Raw genomic sequence first — 16,349 nt, 5'->3', positions numbered from 1 at the left:
CCACTTTAAAACAATGTCGCACAAATGTTTAAAGCTTTATTGATTTTTGGGAGAGTAAACTTTGAAACGAGACGTGTTTTTAGTCTGCGTCTGGCAATTCCTCTAAGTTGTCCAAATAGCTTTTTACAAATAGTTTTATTACTGCTACTAAAATGAAAACATATTAGATTGGACGCAATTGAAGTGTCCTCAAACCTCATTATCCAGACTGCTGCTGCATTCAGGGACCAACTCCAAAAATGGAAGTCACACAATCAGACATTATGTTTGTGTAATGTACAGTAATGGACAATAATGAAGCCATTTCATCTCCAAGATAGACTCAGAGCTACTGGAAAAACGACAGGAGTTTGAGAGTTAGTCATGGTTCCTTTAATATCCCGCTTTACAACTTACAATCATAAAGGGGTGACAGGAGCTCAGATGGTAGAAAGTCTGTCCACTGATCTGAAGATTGGTGGTTGGAATCCTACATCTGTCATTGGGAGAGTGGTTCACATGTTGGCGGTTGTGATTCCAGCTCCCACAGATGAACACTGTCATTGGGCAAGACGCTTAACACTCCTCGCTGCCAGTGTCTGCGTACAGTACACTGGTATATAAATTGGTTTAGTTTCGGTCGAGTCCTGGTTGAGTCCTGGTCGAGTTCTGGTCTAGTCCTGGTCGAGTTCTGGTCTAGTCCTGGTCTAGTCTAAAATGATTCAGACACTGAAATAGGATTGAGTGCTCAGAACATTTTCACTTATATCCTATCTCCGCCCACTTCTATACTAACTTCAGTTTATAAAAAAAAATAAAAATAGAGTCTTGCAGGTGGGGTTCAGAAATGTTGTGTAGCCTTTTTAAAAAATATAAAATCATGCAAATGAAAATCACAAATTTGACCTGATTTATCCGCATGTATTTGAGCAACTGTCTGCCCCAGTGTCTGCGTACACTGCTGTAGGAGTTGGTTTAGTTCTGGTCGAGTCCTGGTTGTGTCCTGGTTGAGTTCTGACCTTGTTCTGGTCTAGTCCTAGTCTAGTCCTGGTCTCTCTGATTGGTTAATCCGCCAATGTCAATCACGCCCTCTGAAATCACGGAGACAGGATACATCTCCTGATCCACTCGTCTTTGTAAAGTTTTATCAAAGCATGTGGTTCTGGCTAGACAGGTAAATGTAACCTGGTCCTGTGCGGTCATCTGCGGTCTCTGTAGAGATAAATAAGGCTACGTTCAAACTGCAGAGCTTAATACTCAATTCAGAATTTGTGAGGTCATTCACATTTCCAATTAAATGTGATTTGTATGTGATCTCCAGTGTGAACTTTAAAGGCTCCAAAAGTGTCCCGCATGCATATTGAAGGACACAATGATGTCACACTCAGCGAGCATGCTCAGTGTTTACAGAAGTACTTTAATCGCCGGGATTGTCTCCCAAAATACGGTCCAGTTCTTCGTAAAATGGACAGGTTACACGTCCACAGCCGCTTTGTTTGTTTGAGTCTTTAGCCTCCTTGTATTTGGCTCACAGGCTCTTTATTTTTTGTTGACATTGGACATTCCATTTCAAACACCGCCCGGTTCCCATAAGACCCTTCCAATTTGATCCCCCCCAAATATTAATAAACTTGCTGACCTCACTTTCCCTTCATTGACTAGACTCCGAGCCTGACGTGTAGGTGAGATGAATGTGACCTCGCCGTTCAGACTGAAGTCACATGTCAAAATATCGAATATGTATCAGTTTTACCACATATCCAAGTGGCCTGGGTCGCATTTGAAAAAAATCTGATCTGTATCATCATTAAAAGCTCAGATACAGGTCGCATAGGGGTGAAAAAATCAGATTTGGGTCACTTGAGGCTGCAGTCTGAACGAAGCCTAAGTGTAGGAGACGGGACTGGTGCAGTGTGTGTCTGGTTGAAGGTGTGGGTGTGTTGCTTCGGTGTAGAGGAGGCAGGACTCACGTGGGCATGTGGAAGAGTGTAAAAGCGAGCACTTACCTGTGACTCAGTTTGGTTGAAAGTCAGTTTTTGCAGGGCTGTGATAGCTGTTTGTCTGTTAATAAATATCCAAAACACATTCTGGACCCCGGCGGATCTGTGTACAAAACCCTTCAAAGCGAGATTCAAAAAGCCACGACCCCAGGAACCATTCTGATCTTTCTGAGCGAATTTAAAGTTGGTTTAGGAAGCCACTACGATAAGTCTAATGCCATACTGTGGAACATTCCAGACAGCATCTCCACGGATGGACTCTCCACCCGGAAAGTTACACAGCGCGCCATTAAATCTTGCAAAATGTGTGTAAAACTAGGCAGTATTGTGCAGTATTGTCAACACAGGCTCTCCACGGTCTATTTTCTCCTGCTGCTCCACCACTGTCGTCAAATCTCCCCTCACCCAACTTAGCATGTTGAAAGCCTCTTGTAGTCAGTATTTCACAGAGAGAGGAGCCAAAAGAGTGAGTGGGTTTTTAAGAAGCACGGAGCCGTTAATCCCACTGTTTATCACCTGTCACCTGTCACCCAGCCCCTCGCATCCCCATCCTCTCCCTGATGAAGTGACGTGCGGCGGGAGAAGAGGAAAAGTGGAGGAAGGAGAGGAGAATTGGAGGGAAGAGAGGAGGAGAAGGGTCCCACTTTCCGCGGACGATTTGACAAAAACAAAAGATTTCTCAGACTGTCAGGAGGATGCGCCCAGTTTGCCGTGACTGAGTTTGGAAATGTGCAGTTTTGGGGCTGATAGCGTAGAGGAAAAGACTTCGACTCCACGTGACACACTGGTACATTAGCACCATGTGAGGAAAACTTTGTGAGATTCTGAGTATGATTCACGAGAGAGGAGAAAAGAGAAAGTAAATAAGAACAGTTTTTTTTTTTTTTTTTGAACTTAAATTTTTATTTTCTTTTTCAGCAATAATACAATTATTTAAAATCAATGAAAACATTTCAATTTTTTTTTTTTTTAAAACAATATAGGTTTGTTACAAAAAAAAGAAACAAGAAACAAGCAAGCAACCGGGTAATAATGACATAATTAAACATAAACATCCACTCTTTATGTATCAGAGACAGTTATAAAAAGAAAAAAAAAAAAAAAAAGAAGCCCCATGTCGTTTCTACTGTATTAGCAAAGGTAAAACAGGTTTCCAGCGCTTAATAAAAATGTTTTTTTGAATCCTTAAAGAATATGTTATCTGCTCCATTTGGTATATATCCCATACTTTCTGAATCCATATGTTATAAGAGGGAGGATCTGGTTTGAGCCATCTAATGGTTATACATTTTAAGGCTGCAGTAAGTAAAATGTTTAAAAGGTATTTTTCATCTCGTGTGCCAATACTTGCAGGTAATGCTCCTAATAATGCTACTACTGGGGTAGATGGGACACATCGATTAAAAATGACTTTAAGGGCATCAAAAACTTCCCTCCAAAACAAATCCAGTTTAGGACAATGCCAAAATATATGTGTGTGGTTAGCACTGACCACACCACAGTTTCTCCAGCATGAGCCGGAATGTATTGGACCCATTTTAGCAGTTATTTCTGGAGTTCTGAAAAATCTGGTAACAACTTTCCACTTGAATTCTCGCCAGATGGCTGAATTTGTAACAAGATGTGATTCTGTACATATCTGTTCCCAGGTAATCTACCGATATATCTATTATCATCTCCGCTTCCCATCTCTCTCGTATATATTGAGTATTATTATTACACATATTCAATAAAATATGATATAGATTACTGATAATTTTCTTATCTTCATTATTTAATTGTTTTACAAGGAACTGCTCTATAGGAGCAGGGCACAAAAGTTTTTCCCAATCTTTATGAGATGTCAAAAATGATCTTAATTGTAAATACCTAAAGAAATCAGTGTTGGGAATGCCAAATTCTGACTTCAACTGTTGAAATGTTTTAATCTTATTGTCCTTAATCAACTGGTATAGGTGTGTTAAATTATAATCTGACCATTTTCTAAATCCTACATCTAATCTGTTGGGTACAAATGTTTTAATAGACCCAATATTAGTTAATGGTGAAAGCATCTTAGACAGCCTAAACATGGATCGTATTTTATTCCAAACATTTAGAGTATTTTTTGTCCAAACAGACATTTCTTTTATAGGGGTATCTAGAAAGGGCAGATTTCGCAAAGAATCTGTACACATACTGTCTTCTATGTTAAGCCAGCGAGTTACTGCATCATTTTTGATCCACACCATCAATGGCTTCATCTGGGCTGCCCAGTAATACAATTTAAAGTTGGGAAGCTTAAGACCACCATCGGCTTTGGCCAGCTGTAAGGTTTTAAGTCTAATTCTAGGACGCTTCTTTTGCCATATAAATGCTGATATTAATTTGTTAAGGTGATTGAATGTTTGTTTAGGGATCTCCACAGGTATCATCTGGAATAAATAAAGAAGTCGTGGCAGAACATTCATACGTATACTTTCAACTCTACCCAATAAAGAGAGCGGGAGAGAGGTCCATCGCTCTAAATCATTGCTAATATTCCTTATAATTTTACTGTAATTTACTTTATATAAATCACTTAAAGAAGGCGGGATATTAATACCAAGATATTTGATACCATCCTTGGGCCATCTAAATCCACTTTGAAGTTTAACATTGTCAGGGACAACATTATTTACATCAATGCTTTCTGTTTTATCCATGTTCACCTTATATCCAGAATAATATCCATACTGATTAATGAGCTGTTTTAAATATGGAATTGTTGAAGTAGGTTCAGTGAGATACAGCAGAACATCATCAGCATACAATGATATTTTATGCTTTTCTCCATTTATTATAATTCCTTTCATATTCTGGTCATCTCTAATAAGCTGGGCAAGTGGTTCAATACTGATGGCAAACAATAGGGGAGAGAGAGAGCAGCCCTGCCGACAACCACGTTCTAATGTGAATCTCTCTGATCTACACCCATTAACCCTAACTGCTGCTTGTGGGGATGTATAGAGAGTCTGCACCCATTTAATAAAATTTGGACCAAATTTAAATCGTTTTAGTACTTGTAATAGAATATTGCCATGATACTCTATCAAATGCTTTTTGGGCGTCTAAAGTTATGATCACCGATTCCAGTTTTTTATCCTTCAGATGGGAAATTATATTTAATAGGCGCCGAACATTATCTCCATAATATCGTCCTGTAATAAAACCGGTCTGGTCAGGGTGTATAATTTGAGATATTATCTTGTTAACACGTCTGGCCAGTACAGCTGTTAGTATACGCAGGTCACCATTCAGCAAAGATATAGGTCTATAGGACTGACAATCCGTCGGGTCTTTACCCTCTTTATGAATTACAATTATAGTTGCCTCAGTCCATGATGGTGCCATAATGTGTTTATCCAGTGCATACCTATATGCGTTCAGCAACAAGGGTGTCAGCAAATCCTTAAAAACCTTATAGAACTCATTGACATAGCCATCTGGGCCCGGACTTTTATTATTTTTAAGAGAGAGGAAATAACCTGCTTAATTTCATTCTCTTCAATTGGTTTATCCAAACCCTCTGCTGATAAGTTTGTCAATTCTGTTACATTAATGTTCTCCAAGTATCTTGCAAGGTCTGTCTCATTTGAGCATGTATCTGTATTTTTATAAAGTGATTCATAAAACTCTGCAAATGATTTTGAAATATCATTTGGTTTTGTGACAAAACCTGATTGGGATTTGATTTTCTGGACTATGTTTGAGGATTGTTGCTTCCTAAGTCTGAATGCTAATAACTTGCTAGCTCTATTTCCATGCTCATAGTACCTTTGGTTTGTAAATCTTAGGTTTCCTTCAATTTTATCAGACAATAGACTATTAAGTTCTCTGCGAGCCGCATTTAACTCTTTTGTAATCATGGTTGTTGTAAAGCGTTTATGTTTATATTCCAGAGTTTTAATTTTATCTTCCAATTCCTGCTGTTTGGCTTTCTTCTCTTTCTTTCTTGCAGAGGAAAATGAAATAATGCGGCCTCTGATATATGCTTTAGCACAGTCCCATAAGATTAAGGGGTTAGTTTCTGATGTGGAGTTGTTATTGAGATATTCCTTAAACTCGGCTGTTATAAAGGACAAAAAATCTGTATCATTCAGGAGGGAAGTATTTAACCTCCACTGTTTAATTGTTGACCTGTGCCCTACATCCCATTGTAATAAAATGGGTGCATGGTCAGAAATGGTTATCGGCATAATCTCAATATGCTTAATTCTGTGCAGATCTATTTTGGGGGTAAAAAAATAATCTATTCTTGAATAAGACAAATGTCTGTTTGAATAAAAAGTGAAATCTCTACTTCTCGGATACTTGCTTCTCCATACATCTACTAGGCCTGCTTCTGCAGCATGATGTTTGAGTGCTTTACTCATTCTAGACATTGATGTCTTGGAGGGTGGTTGTCTATCAGCAAACTGAGACATTACACAATTAAAATCCCCACCCATCAGCAATAGCCCTGTACTATGCAGTAGAATTGTATTGAACAAAGTCCTAATAAAACCCGGCTCATCTTCATTGGGTGCATAAACATTAAAAAGGGACACATCTACACCGTCTATCACACCATTAACTAGGAGAAACCTCCCCTCAGTGTCCTTATGGATTGAGGTTTTTGTAAAGTTGATCTGCCTGTGGATAAGTATGGAAACCCCTTTCTTTCGTCCAGATCTGTGGGAGGAGTAATATATCTTATCTGCCCAGGACTTTAATTTTTCGTGTTCTGCATCAGATAAATGTGTTTCTTGTAGAAATGCTATATGGCAATTAAGTTGTTTAAGCTGGCATAATATTTTCTTTTTCTTAATTGGATTATGAAGTCCTTTCACATTATAACTTACAATTCTTAAATCGCCCATCACACTCTAGATTCTAAATTTGAATCAACTAATTGGGGGAGAGGACAGGAAGCGGAGATGTTGATAATGGCTTGGTCTTTTATAAACCATATTAAGATTGAGATGAAATATTGTAACCATTCTGAGTGGACAAAGCAAACACAGATAATAATGTTAATTAAACGATGTAATTGAACCAAAGAGGATAACCCAGTTGCTTGATCGTTAAACTCAGGATCCCTGGGGAACAAGGGGATCAAAACCAAAACACTGAACCTAAACTGATCACAAACACTTAAAGTAGACATAACAAAATATACGTGGGGAAACTCGTCCCTGGCTGCTCAACAAGCAGTAGAAGTGCGCAGTCTAGATTTAAGTTGACTGTGCCTAAAGGTTAGCCAAGACAATAACAAAAGATAAAAGTAGAACCAAATTTGAAACAAAAAGAAAAAGAGCAATATCCCAGGCTCCTGCAGTGAAATAAATACCACAGCTCTTTACTTCCACATATTCATGTGATAAATATTGGCAAAAGTATAACCTGCATAATAACGTAATGTAAATTGTAGATAAAGTAGGATATAGTAATAATAATATAATACTGATAATAACCCGTATCAGTCCTTATGGCCTTCTGACAATAATGTCATAGCTTTTGTTGTTACATACGCTCTTGGATGAATTCAGTCATCTGGCTCCGGCCGCTCCTCTGGGAGAATGCGCTTGACATAGTCCATGGCCTTCCGATGGTCCAAAAAGTCCTTACTCTCATCCTTGTACGTAATTCGGAGACGGGCAGGAAAAAGCAGACCGTAGCGTACGTCCCTCCGTCCTCGTAGTGCTCCTCGCACCTCTGAAAAAGCAGCTCTGGCCTTTGCGACACTAGCGGTGTAGTCTGGAAATATCGACACGCGCTGACCATTGTAAAACAGCGGGGCTCTGTCGCGGGCTTTCCGTAGGATCTCCGCAGCGTCCTCATCATAATGCATTTTTGCAATTATCACCCGTGGTCTCTCCCGATCTTTTGAACTCCCAAACACACGATGTGAACGGTCCACTTTCATGTCCCGATCGAGTTGTAACATCTCTCTCAGTGCGCTAGCAACAGCTTTTGGAGAGCTGGGGTTAGCCTCCGCAATTCCTGCTATGCGTATATTGCATCGCCTCATTCTGCCCTCCATGTCATCGCATTTATCCCGAATAAACTTCAACTCCTTCTTGAGGTTGGTCACTGTATCTTGCAGTGATGATACTTCATCGGACCATGTTGATAACCCCCCTTTCACATCTTGCACGTCTGTCTTTATGAGCTCCAAGTCATCACGGATAGCTTTTGTATCTTTAGCCACTGCTGTTTTAAGTCCTTGCAAATCGTTCTTGAGTACATTTAGCTCATCTGCTAACGCTGATTTGAGCTCCTCTCTTATTACTCCTTTAATGTCAGTTCTCAGGGACGCCAAAATCTCCACTTTTAAGTCCTCGGCCGTCATACCTGGACTTTCACTCGGGGTGGGTGAGGGTTGGTCCGTATCCGTGCGTGCGTCGCCCTGCACAGCTAACCTCGTGGTTGTCCTCGTTACAGGCCCCGGCCTCGCTAGATTAGCTTGGTTGCTAGTGCTTGCGCAGAATTTGTATTTCTGAAGCTTTTCCGCCATCAACTCACAAACACCATCCGTTCTCCTACTTCGTCTGATGTCACTCCAGTCTGTTGCACACGTTTCAGTTCAAAAGTGGCTGTTTTATGAAATAATATTACGGATTTTGCAGGAGCTCTGAGATATGCGTCCTATGACTTAAAGTGGTCTCAATTTCGTCTTGGATGTGCCGTGGTCGCGGTCTTGGACCAGCCTCGAGACCATTTTTTTACGGTCTTGGTCTTGTCTCGGACTCGACCACGCTTGAACTCGAAGGTAATTGGACTTGGTCTTGTCTTGGTCTTAAAGGCCGTTGGACTCGGTCTTGTCTTGGTTTTGAAGGTGCTTGGACTCGGTCTTGCCTCGAGATCTAACACTTGAGTGATAAAATGGGGATAGATTTATAAAAACACTAATACATTTGTGCCAAAATGCAGTAACTGTAAAATACAAATAAATGTCGAAAATGACTAAGATGGTCTCAATTTGGTCTTGGTGTGCCGTGGTCTTGGTCTTGTCTCAGTCTCGACCCTCAGAGGTCTTGGTCTTGTCTAGGTTTCGGGACCCTGTGGTCTCGGGCAGGTCTTGGTCTCGATTAGTGGGGTCTTGACTACAGCACTAATAGCTGATATATTCTGACCTCAAGAGCTGCTTATACATTATATCTGTACTGGAGAGTTTGCTCAAATATATGCATATAAATCAGGTCAAATTTGTGATTTTGATTTGCATCGTTTTATATTTTTAAAAAACTCAACAACATTTCTGAACCCCACCTATATGACCCTACATGTTGACCCTACATAAACTCGGATTAGTATAGAAGTGGGTGGAGATAGGGGATAGGTGAAAATTTGCTGAGCACTCAATCCTATTTCTATGTCTGAACAATTTTAGAGTAAAACATGTATTGTTATTTCGACTGCATTACTGCTCATGTACTTTTTGTGATATCAAAGTAAAGTCAAAGTACTATCTTCGTGAAGGCAAACAGGTAGCAGGCCATTCACGCAAAAAGTTACATAGCACATCTTTAATTCATTAGCCCGTCAGCCACCATACTGTATAGGAACGGATAAGATCTGAAATAGGAACATATGCACTGGCAGAATAAACTAAAACAGCATTGCGCGGTATTTTGTCAGAATTTGCTCCACTTTGACACGACTGTAATATCTGTCTGTAGCTTGCGTCAAAACTGGTTTCCGTTGATGTTCGGGAGCTGTCTCTCTCTCCTCGGGTCGGGAGGCGTCACCGTGGTTCTTGTCTTCAATTTCCTGTGCTTAAAATGTGACATGCAGCTTTTGTTTTTGCCTTTTCCGAGTGGGAGCGGATAATTCCACCTGGGAAACCGACGCTTGAAAAGATTTCCGTGGTGCTGCAAAGATGAATTGAACAGTGAATGTGCACACAGATAGGAGCCATTACAAACAGCATGCATTATAATGGAATGATTTGAGTGTTTTCTTCGGCTATGCTTTGATAATGGGGTTTGCAAACGAAATTGAATTGTAAATGGAAGATGTTTTGTTGGAAAAGGCTAATTTCACAGCGTGCGTCTGCTTTATTCTTTATTCTAACTTCTAAAAGACATGCTAGGTTCAGCTAAGGACTGCACAATGTATCTAAATTGAATCAAAATCACAATTGAGTCAGTGCAATTATGAAATCGCAAAGGCAGCTATTATTTTGATAATAGAGTGTCCTTTGCGAAGAACAAAATATCCTGTTGTTTTGTATCTCTAGTTTATGTGTGGACAAACATGTTGTGAAATGAATGGGGTTCTTGTGTTACCAGTTCACGATTCAGTCACAAAATTGCCACAAGATCGTGCACACAAGAGAAAAAAATATCTTGTGAGATTTTTTCCATGTGTTTACATCAAGACTGGATAAAAAAGGGTTATGTGTTGGTGAGTTACATTTCTTGCAGTTCCAAAAAGCATCTAGAATGGAAACGAAACAATGAAATCAAATAAAAAATTGTGAGGCCAAAATTGGAAAACGTGAAATATATACCGTAAATTCCAGACTATAAGCCACTACTTTTTTCTCACACTTTGAACCCTGCGACTAATAAAATGATGCAGCGAATATATGGACGGATTCTTTGTTTGGCGCATTGTTCATTCATATTCACGGTCTATGGTTTGGCAACGCAGCAGATACATGCAGCCTGAATGCAAATAAATTTAAAAAAAGCAAAACCCAGATCCCTCGCTCAACCTCGGTTACGAATTTTAAAAGTCAGCACCAAAGCGAAAGGCACCAGTGTTTCACCAAGAAACACCTTCCACTGCAAAATGACCAAGACGTGATGTTGCTGTAAAGCCACAAAACCAAGAAAGTACGAGCTCAGCCTGTTTGTCTTCTGTATCTCTCTCTTAACAAACGGGATCCCACTTTGATGGCTCCACATACAAAATGTTCATTTATTCCGTAACATCGTGATGCATCTATTCCGTAACATCGAAATAGTTACAGCACTAATCTATGCATGAGTTTATGTCATGTACCTAAAACCTAAAAACAATTATATTAAATAAAAATAAAAAAAAAGATAAAATAAGTTATGATGCTAAATGAACATTAGTGAGGGGGTACGTCCGTTTGCTTAAATGACGAGAAAAAAACGTCTCAAATTTCAGTAGGCAGACGTCCACTCAGACCTTGATAGAACCAGCCCTTTTCCTGAGAGAGTCTGAAATCTGCTGAAATTCTCCAAGACACTGACATGACAAAGACAGAACAGAGGTTCTTTCTGCAGGAGACAGGCGCAGTAGAGCGTGGGGAGAAGATTCTGGTTTGATTGTGCTTTGAACAGTTATTTTGTGCTTCATACACACACCCTCCTCAAGGAAAACCCACGAAGAAATCCAGATGATGCAGCTTTTAAGTTAACGGTGATTGATGTGGCTGTGGAAGAAGGAAACAGAGCTGCTGCATGTGAGGTCGACATCAGTGAGTTGACAGTGAGATTTTGGCGACGGCAGCGAGACGAACTGACTCAGTGTAAATGACAACAAAAGCTTTCGGAGGCGATAAAAGCAGACGCCCCAAATTTGATAACATTCTTGAAGACGTGGACACCTGCGGCTTTACAGATGCAGCCTATATATGTACAAGTTTTAAATTTAGTTGATGCTTATATTCAGGTGTGCTCTATAGTCCGGAAAATACAATATATTAAGAAAAATGTTAAAATCTTGTATCTCGTTCTCATGGACCCAATCTCGTATCTCGTCTCGTCTTGTGGAAACTGTGTCTCGTTCCATCCCTTGAAGGTTCTAAGGTTCTAAGATTTATTTATTGAATTTATTTTCCATGTTCCCTAGACTTGAGACATATCTTCTTTAGTCAGCTAACAGCATAAGACTTGCAGAAAACGTAACAAAAAGAACATAAGAATTTCAACTTTCCTTTGATTTTATGTTTATAATTACTCAAAGATGTGTCTGAAATTTGGTCCTTTTTAGATCAAAAGTGCTGTATGTTGAACAAGGATGGGCTGATGTTAGAGAGTATGCTGCAGAGGAACGGTCTCCTGTGATTGGTCAGTTGGGAAAGAAGTCATGGTTAAGGTCAGGAACGGTCAGAATTTCCCTTTTACATGGAGTTGTTAAACTGACATGAAACCATTACTTAAAGGCCGTCCACTCCTCCTCCTTTTCTTTGGACAGATGCACAGTATAAGCAGTTCTTGAGGTTTTCTTCGATAATCAGGAAGTGGGCTTAGTATTTTAGTTGTCGGTGGTGATTGCAAAACTACACTCTGGTCTCTGAGAGTTGTGAAAAGCACTGATAAACTCATCACTGTGAATAATTAGGATGCTCATAACGCATAAAATAAGTGAGAAGCAACCGTGGACCTTTTAAAATGAACTAGTCCTGTTAAAAATCTGGTAAAACACATTTAAAACTCGTCAAAATTCAGATCCACAATTGAAGATTTTAAGTCGATATGTTTTGAATCAGCTGCAAATGTCTTTTTCATCTGTTGTCAAAAGAACCGCTGTAGTGATCCAAACATCTCCAAAAATCACTACGAGCTGGAAAGTTTGCTGGGTCTTGGGGTCAAAAAAAAACTCCAAAAGTTTCAAAACTCACTACAAGTGCATTTGTGAAAGAGAAACCAGTAACAGTGGCTCTGAATGAACTCCCCGTGAGTTCAAACCGCTGTATAAATCCATTGAAAGTGGGTGTGATGGAGTCTGTCTGGATGAGTTTGACGAGCAGAGGAGTGTGGAAATGTCACAGACTTTGAGATGGTGCTAATAAAAAGCCTTGTCTCTCACAGCGCTGAAGAAAGGCCGATTCTGGATCACTCCGGACCCCTACCACAACGATGACAACATCCAGATCGGACGAGAAGTGAAGATCTCCTGTCAGGTACATGCTCGCTAAATGTCACGATTGCACAATTAATATCACTCTACTTTTCTGTTTTCATTTAATCAGCAAACTAGTGTTGTCACAATACTGAAATGACAAAATAATTTCTGATACTAAGGAATAGACTCGATACTTAATGTAGTGGCAGTTTAACTCCACAGTTTGCCTTTATAGCTGTGTGGCATGTCTTAAGCTTGACTCATGTGTCTAAGATGAAAACAGAAAGATTCACTGTCCAGACTTACAGAATATTGGTTATGGAGTGTAATGAAAGATGCAGATTCCACAAATGAACATTGCACAACATATCTGGTTCACACAATCAAAAAACTGAATGGCCTCAACCCCCTGCACCTTCCACATGAAGAATCAGACCACATAGGCCACCAGGTTATGACCCAGCAGGCTCCACCCCCAAAGGCTCCAGCCCAAACACCCTGAACCAAACTTAATATTGATTCTGATTCTACCGTGATACTACACACTCTTTCTTTAGACAATAGAATGTCATTTTCAACATTAAATAATAGTACTTTCTTTTGCATTACCATGTGGTCTTATATCTGTGTAAACACTGTGGTCCATGGGCATACACTAGTCTATGTGCTCTTATACTTATACTTGTTTTGGACAGCAATAGTAGCTTACCATCACTGTGGCATGAATAAATAATGCCTGTGAAGTGCTGTGTGTGTTGAAAGATGCTGTATAAATCCAATGGTCATTAATGACTTTTTAAAAATAAATGATTTTAGGAGCAAATAGTTTCAGTTTTTCAGTACATAAAGTCTTGTTCCATTGGTAGATAATTTTACTTGCAAAGTCAAGTCTTCTCAAATCATGTAAATATGTTCTTTAAGTAGTTTTTAAACTTTTTGCAGTGCATTCCTCTTCATTAACCCCCTGGTGTGACTCTCAGGTGGAGGCCACGCCCCCAGAGGAGCTGACATTCAGTTGGCTGAAGAACGGGCGAGCTCTGCGGAGCTCAGAGCGAATGGTCATCACACAGACGGACCCCGACATCTCCCCCGGGACCACCAACCTGGACATCATCGACCTGAAGTTCACCGACTTTGGCACCTACACCTGTGTGGCGGCGCTGAAGGGAGGAGGCATCCCCGAGATCAGCATCGATGTCAACATCTCCTCCACAACTGGTGAGTCTCTGCGCCTCTGAGTACACCGCCGTGTAACCCCACCCCCACATCGCTATGGTTACTAATACAGCCTATGCTCATGCTGCATTTGGAGATAGTATGTCGAGTACACTGTAAAAAAGGCATGTCTACTATGGGGTTGAATTCAGAGTGTTTAGACTGATTATAATTGTTTTGGGAAGATTCCATTTTTTAAAAATGTATTTATTTTAGGCTAAATTTAATTGGAATAAGACATTTTGTATCACTTTTTGTGTCACAATTACACCTCAAATAAAGCCTCAGTATGTAACTTTTAGCAAAAAATGTGCCCTAAATACAATGCATGTCTTACATCAAAATAACTCTCTCTGAATGGAATGTTCCGAAGTATGACTTTAACCTGAATGTTACATATACTTTACCGTTTATAAAGAAGAAATTAAGAGGAATTTCTTAATCAAGGGGTTAGGAGTTAGGTTTTGGATGTTAAATAAGCTGTTTTCTTTTTAATGAAACAAATAAAATAGTAAAAAATGCCAAAAATCTCTGAAAATATCACATAAAATTCTGAATTCAGCCCATTTTAGCTGTTCCGTTTTTGCAGTGTACAGTACGTGTATGCACTTGTGGAAATACTTCTTACTGATTGTCATGAAACCTGCTCTTGTGGTTAGCCTCGTAGCCTTGGCGTCAATACTTCATCACTACTTCAACCCCTCCCACTGCACTACAATGATTACTAATACACAGCTCTTGTCCATTATTACAGTACATGTATTTGTGGAGATGCAGAGAGTCACTGAGTGGAGAAACGTGGCTGCTATGGATTGTTAGTTGCAGTAATACAGGCTATAATCTGTTTTATGTAATTGCCATTTATTCCCATACTAATAGTTTAATGGATTTTGAATATCTACATAATACAAGGGTTTGACCTATTACCTGAGGCGGGCTGAGCTCCAGCTGGATCAATACTTAACAATGAATGAACCTCGAGTGAGTAGTGTTCATACTGTGCTGTGATTGGTCAGTTTTGGACAGACTGTTGTGATTTATGAAGTTTTTTATCCATTTGTTAACTTTGATTTGTTTTAAAGGTGCATTATGTAACTTTTCTGGTAGAGGGTCCGCCACCTGTTTGACTCCGTGTTATTCCTTTGCTTGGGGTGTTCCTCTGTATGATTGAAACCTTTCTATTTAGCTTTTTTCATCAATTTCAGGTGATTATACTGCTAAATAATACCTACATAGTATAAAACAATCGTCCCTGTGCATGCTCTAACCTCTTCACAGATCTGACTTGTAACATGCTCCACCCGCTTGTCTCCGTGGAGATAGATAGGTTTAAAATCTTACTGTGCAGCATTCCAGGCAAAGCAATGATGTCCCCATGGAGAAAACAAGAAAAGTTGCACCGTGTAAAGTTAAAGTAAGAATTTGAAACTAGTTTTGAAAATCTGTTCATCAGGGATGAGGCACGATTTTTGAATAGTCTAATATTCATCATACATTCAAATATCAAAAAGTAATTTTGAATAAAGATGTTTCCTAACCAATATTTCATGTAACTCATTTGGCCAGAAGATGCTGTAAACAGACTCTAAAACTCCAGATAGGCACAGTAGACTAGACCTACTGTAGAGGCTGCTCCAAAACAACAGAAGAAGAAAACTTACCGTGTGGCATTAGCATTGCAGAGACCTAGTAAAGGTTCCTTATTTACTTCCTTTACTTTGTTAAATGACAATGACTGTCTGTCTTCAGCAGCAATCATGGTCATATTTGATGAGGATTACAGCAAAGAGACGGGAACATGTGTAACTGAACTGACTCTGTACTGTCAGGATATATGCCCAGCGCCCCACACTGACCCCATGACATGGTGGAAAACAAACAAACAGAAATAACCCCTGTCTGGCAAAGTTAGCAAGTGCTAACTTGAGTGTGTGTGCGATGTCCATGCCATCGGAGTGATTGTTCTCTGCAGCTGGATTAACTGTCAGTAGACTGCACACCCGTCTCCACCCTGAACATGTGGTCATGTTAATCTTTTTGAACCAAACTATGGCATAGGCCTATAGCCATAGCCAAGGCTATAAGTGCTTATTTAAATGTGTTATTGCCGACAATTCTGGCTGTTTCACCGGGTTTCGCCTAATTGACTCTGCAGTTCAATGAAAGTAGTGAATGCTCCAGTGTGTGGATGGTCATGCATTTGTAAAATGAGATCATCTAGACTATAGTTTCATATGGTTTCATAGGTGGGTTGCTCAATGAAGTTATTCATTTCTACTATGATTTGGAAGTTTATTGTTTCTTGATTAAACCTTTTGTGCTTAAATA

General features: G+C 39.7%; 1 protein-coding gene across 1 annotated transcript in view; it reads left to right on the top strand.

Annotated features, from left to right (window-relative positions):
• The window catches only part of LOC110168285 (MAM domain-containing glycosylphosphatidylinositol anchor protein 2), a 488,675-nt gene that overhangs the window by 179,305 nt on the left and 293,021 nt on the right, over window positions 1-16,349 (top strand). Inside the window, 2 exon segments of the mRNA XM_055149295.1 lie at window positions 12,773-12,864; window positions 13,787-14,024. Of these exon segments, the coding sequence (XP_055005270.1) occupies window positions 12,773-12,864; window positions 13,787-14,024 (330 nt within the window).

This window comes from Boleophthalmus pectinirostris, unplaced genomic scaffold (genome assembly GCF_026225935.1).
Source record: "Boleophthalmus pectinirostris isolate CB_2022bp ecotype Guang Dong unplaced genomic scaffold, ASM2622593v1 HiC_scaffold_13, whole genome shotgun sequence".
NCBI classification, from domain to species: Eukaryota; Metazoa; Chordata; class Actinopteri; order Gobiiformes; family Gobiidae; genus Boleophthalmus; species Boleophthalmus pectinirostris.
Note: the sequence above shows the minus strand (reverse complement) of the source record. Positions and strands in the feature narration are given on the sequence as shown.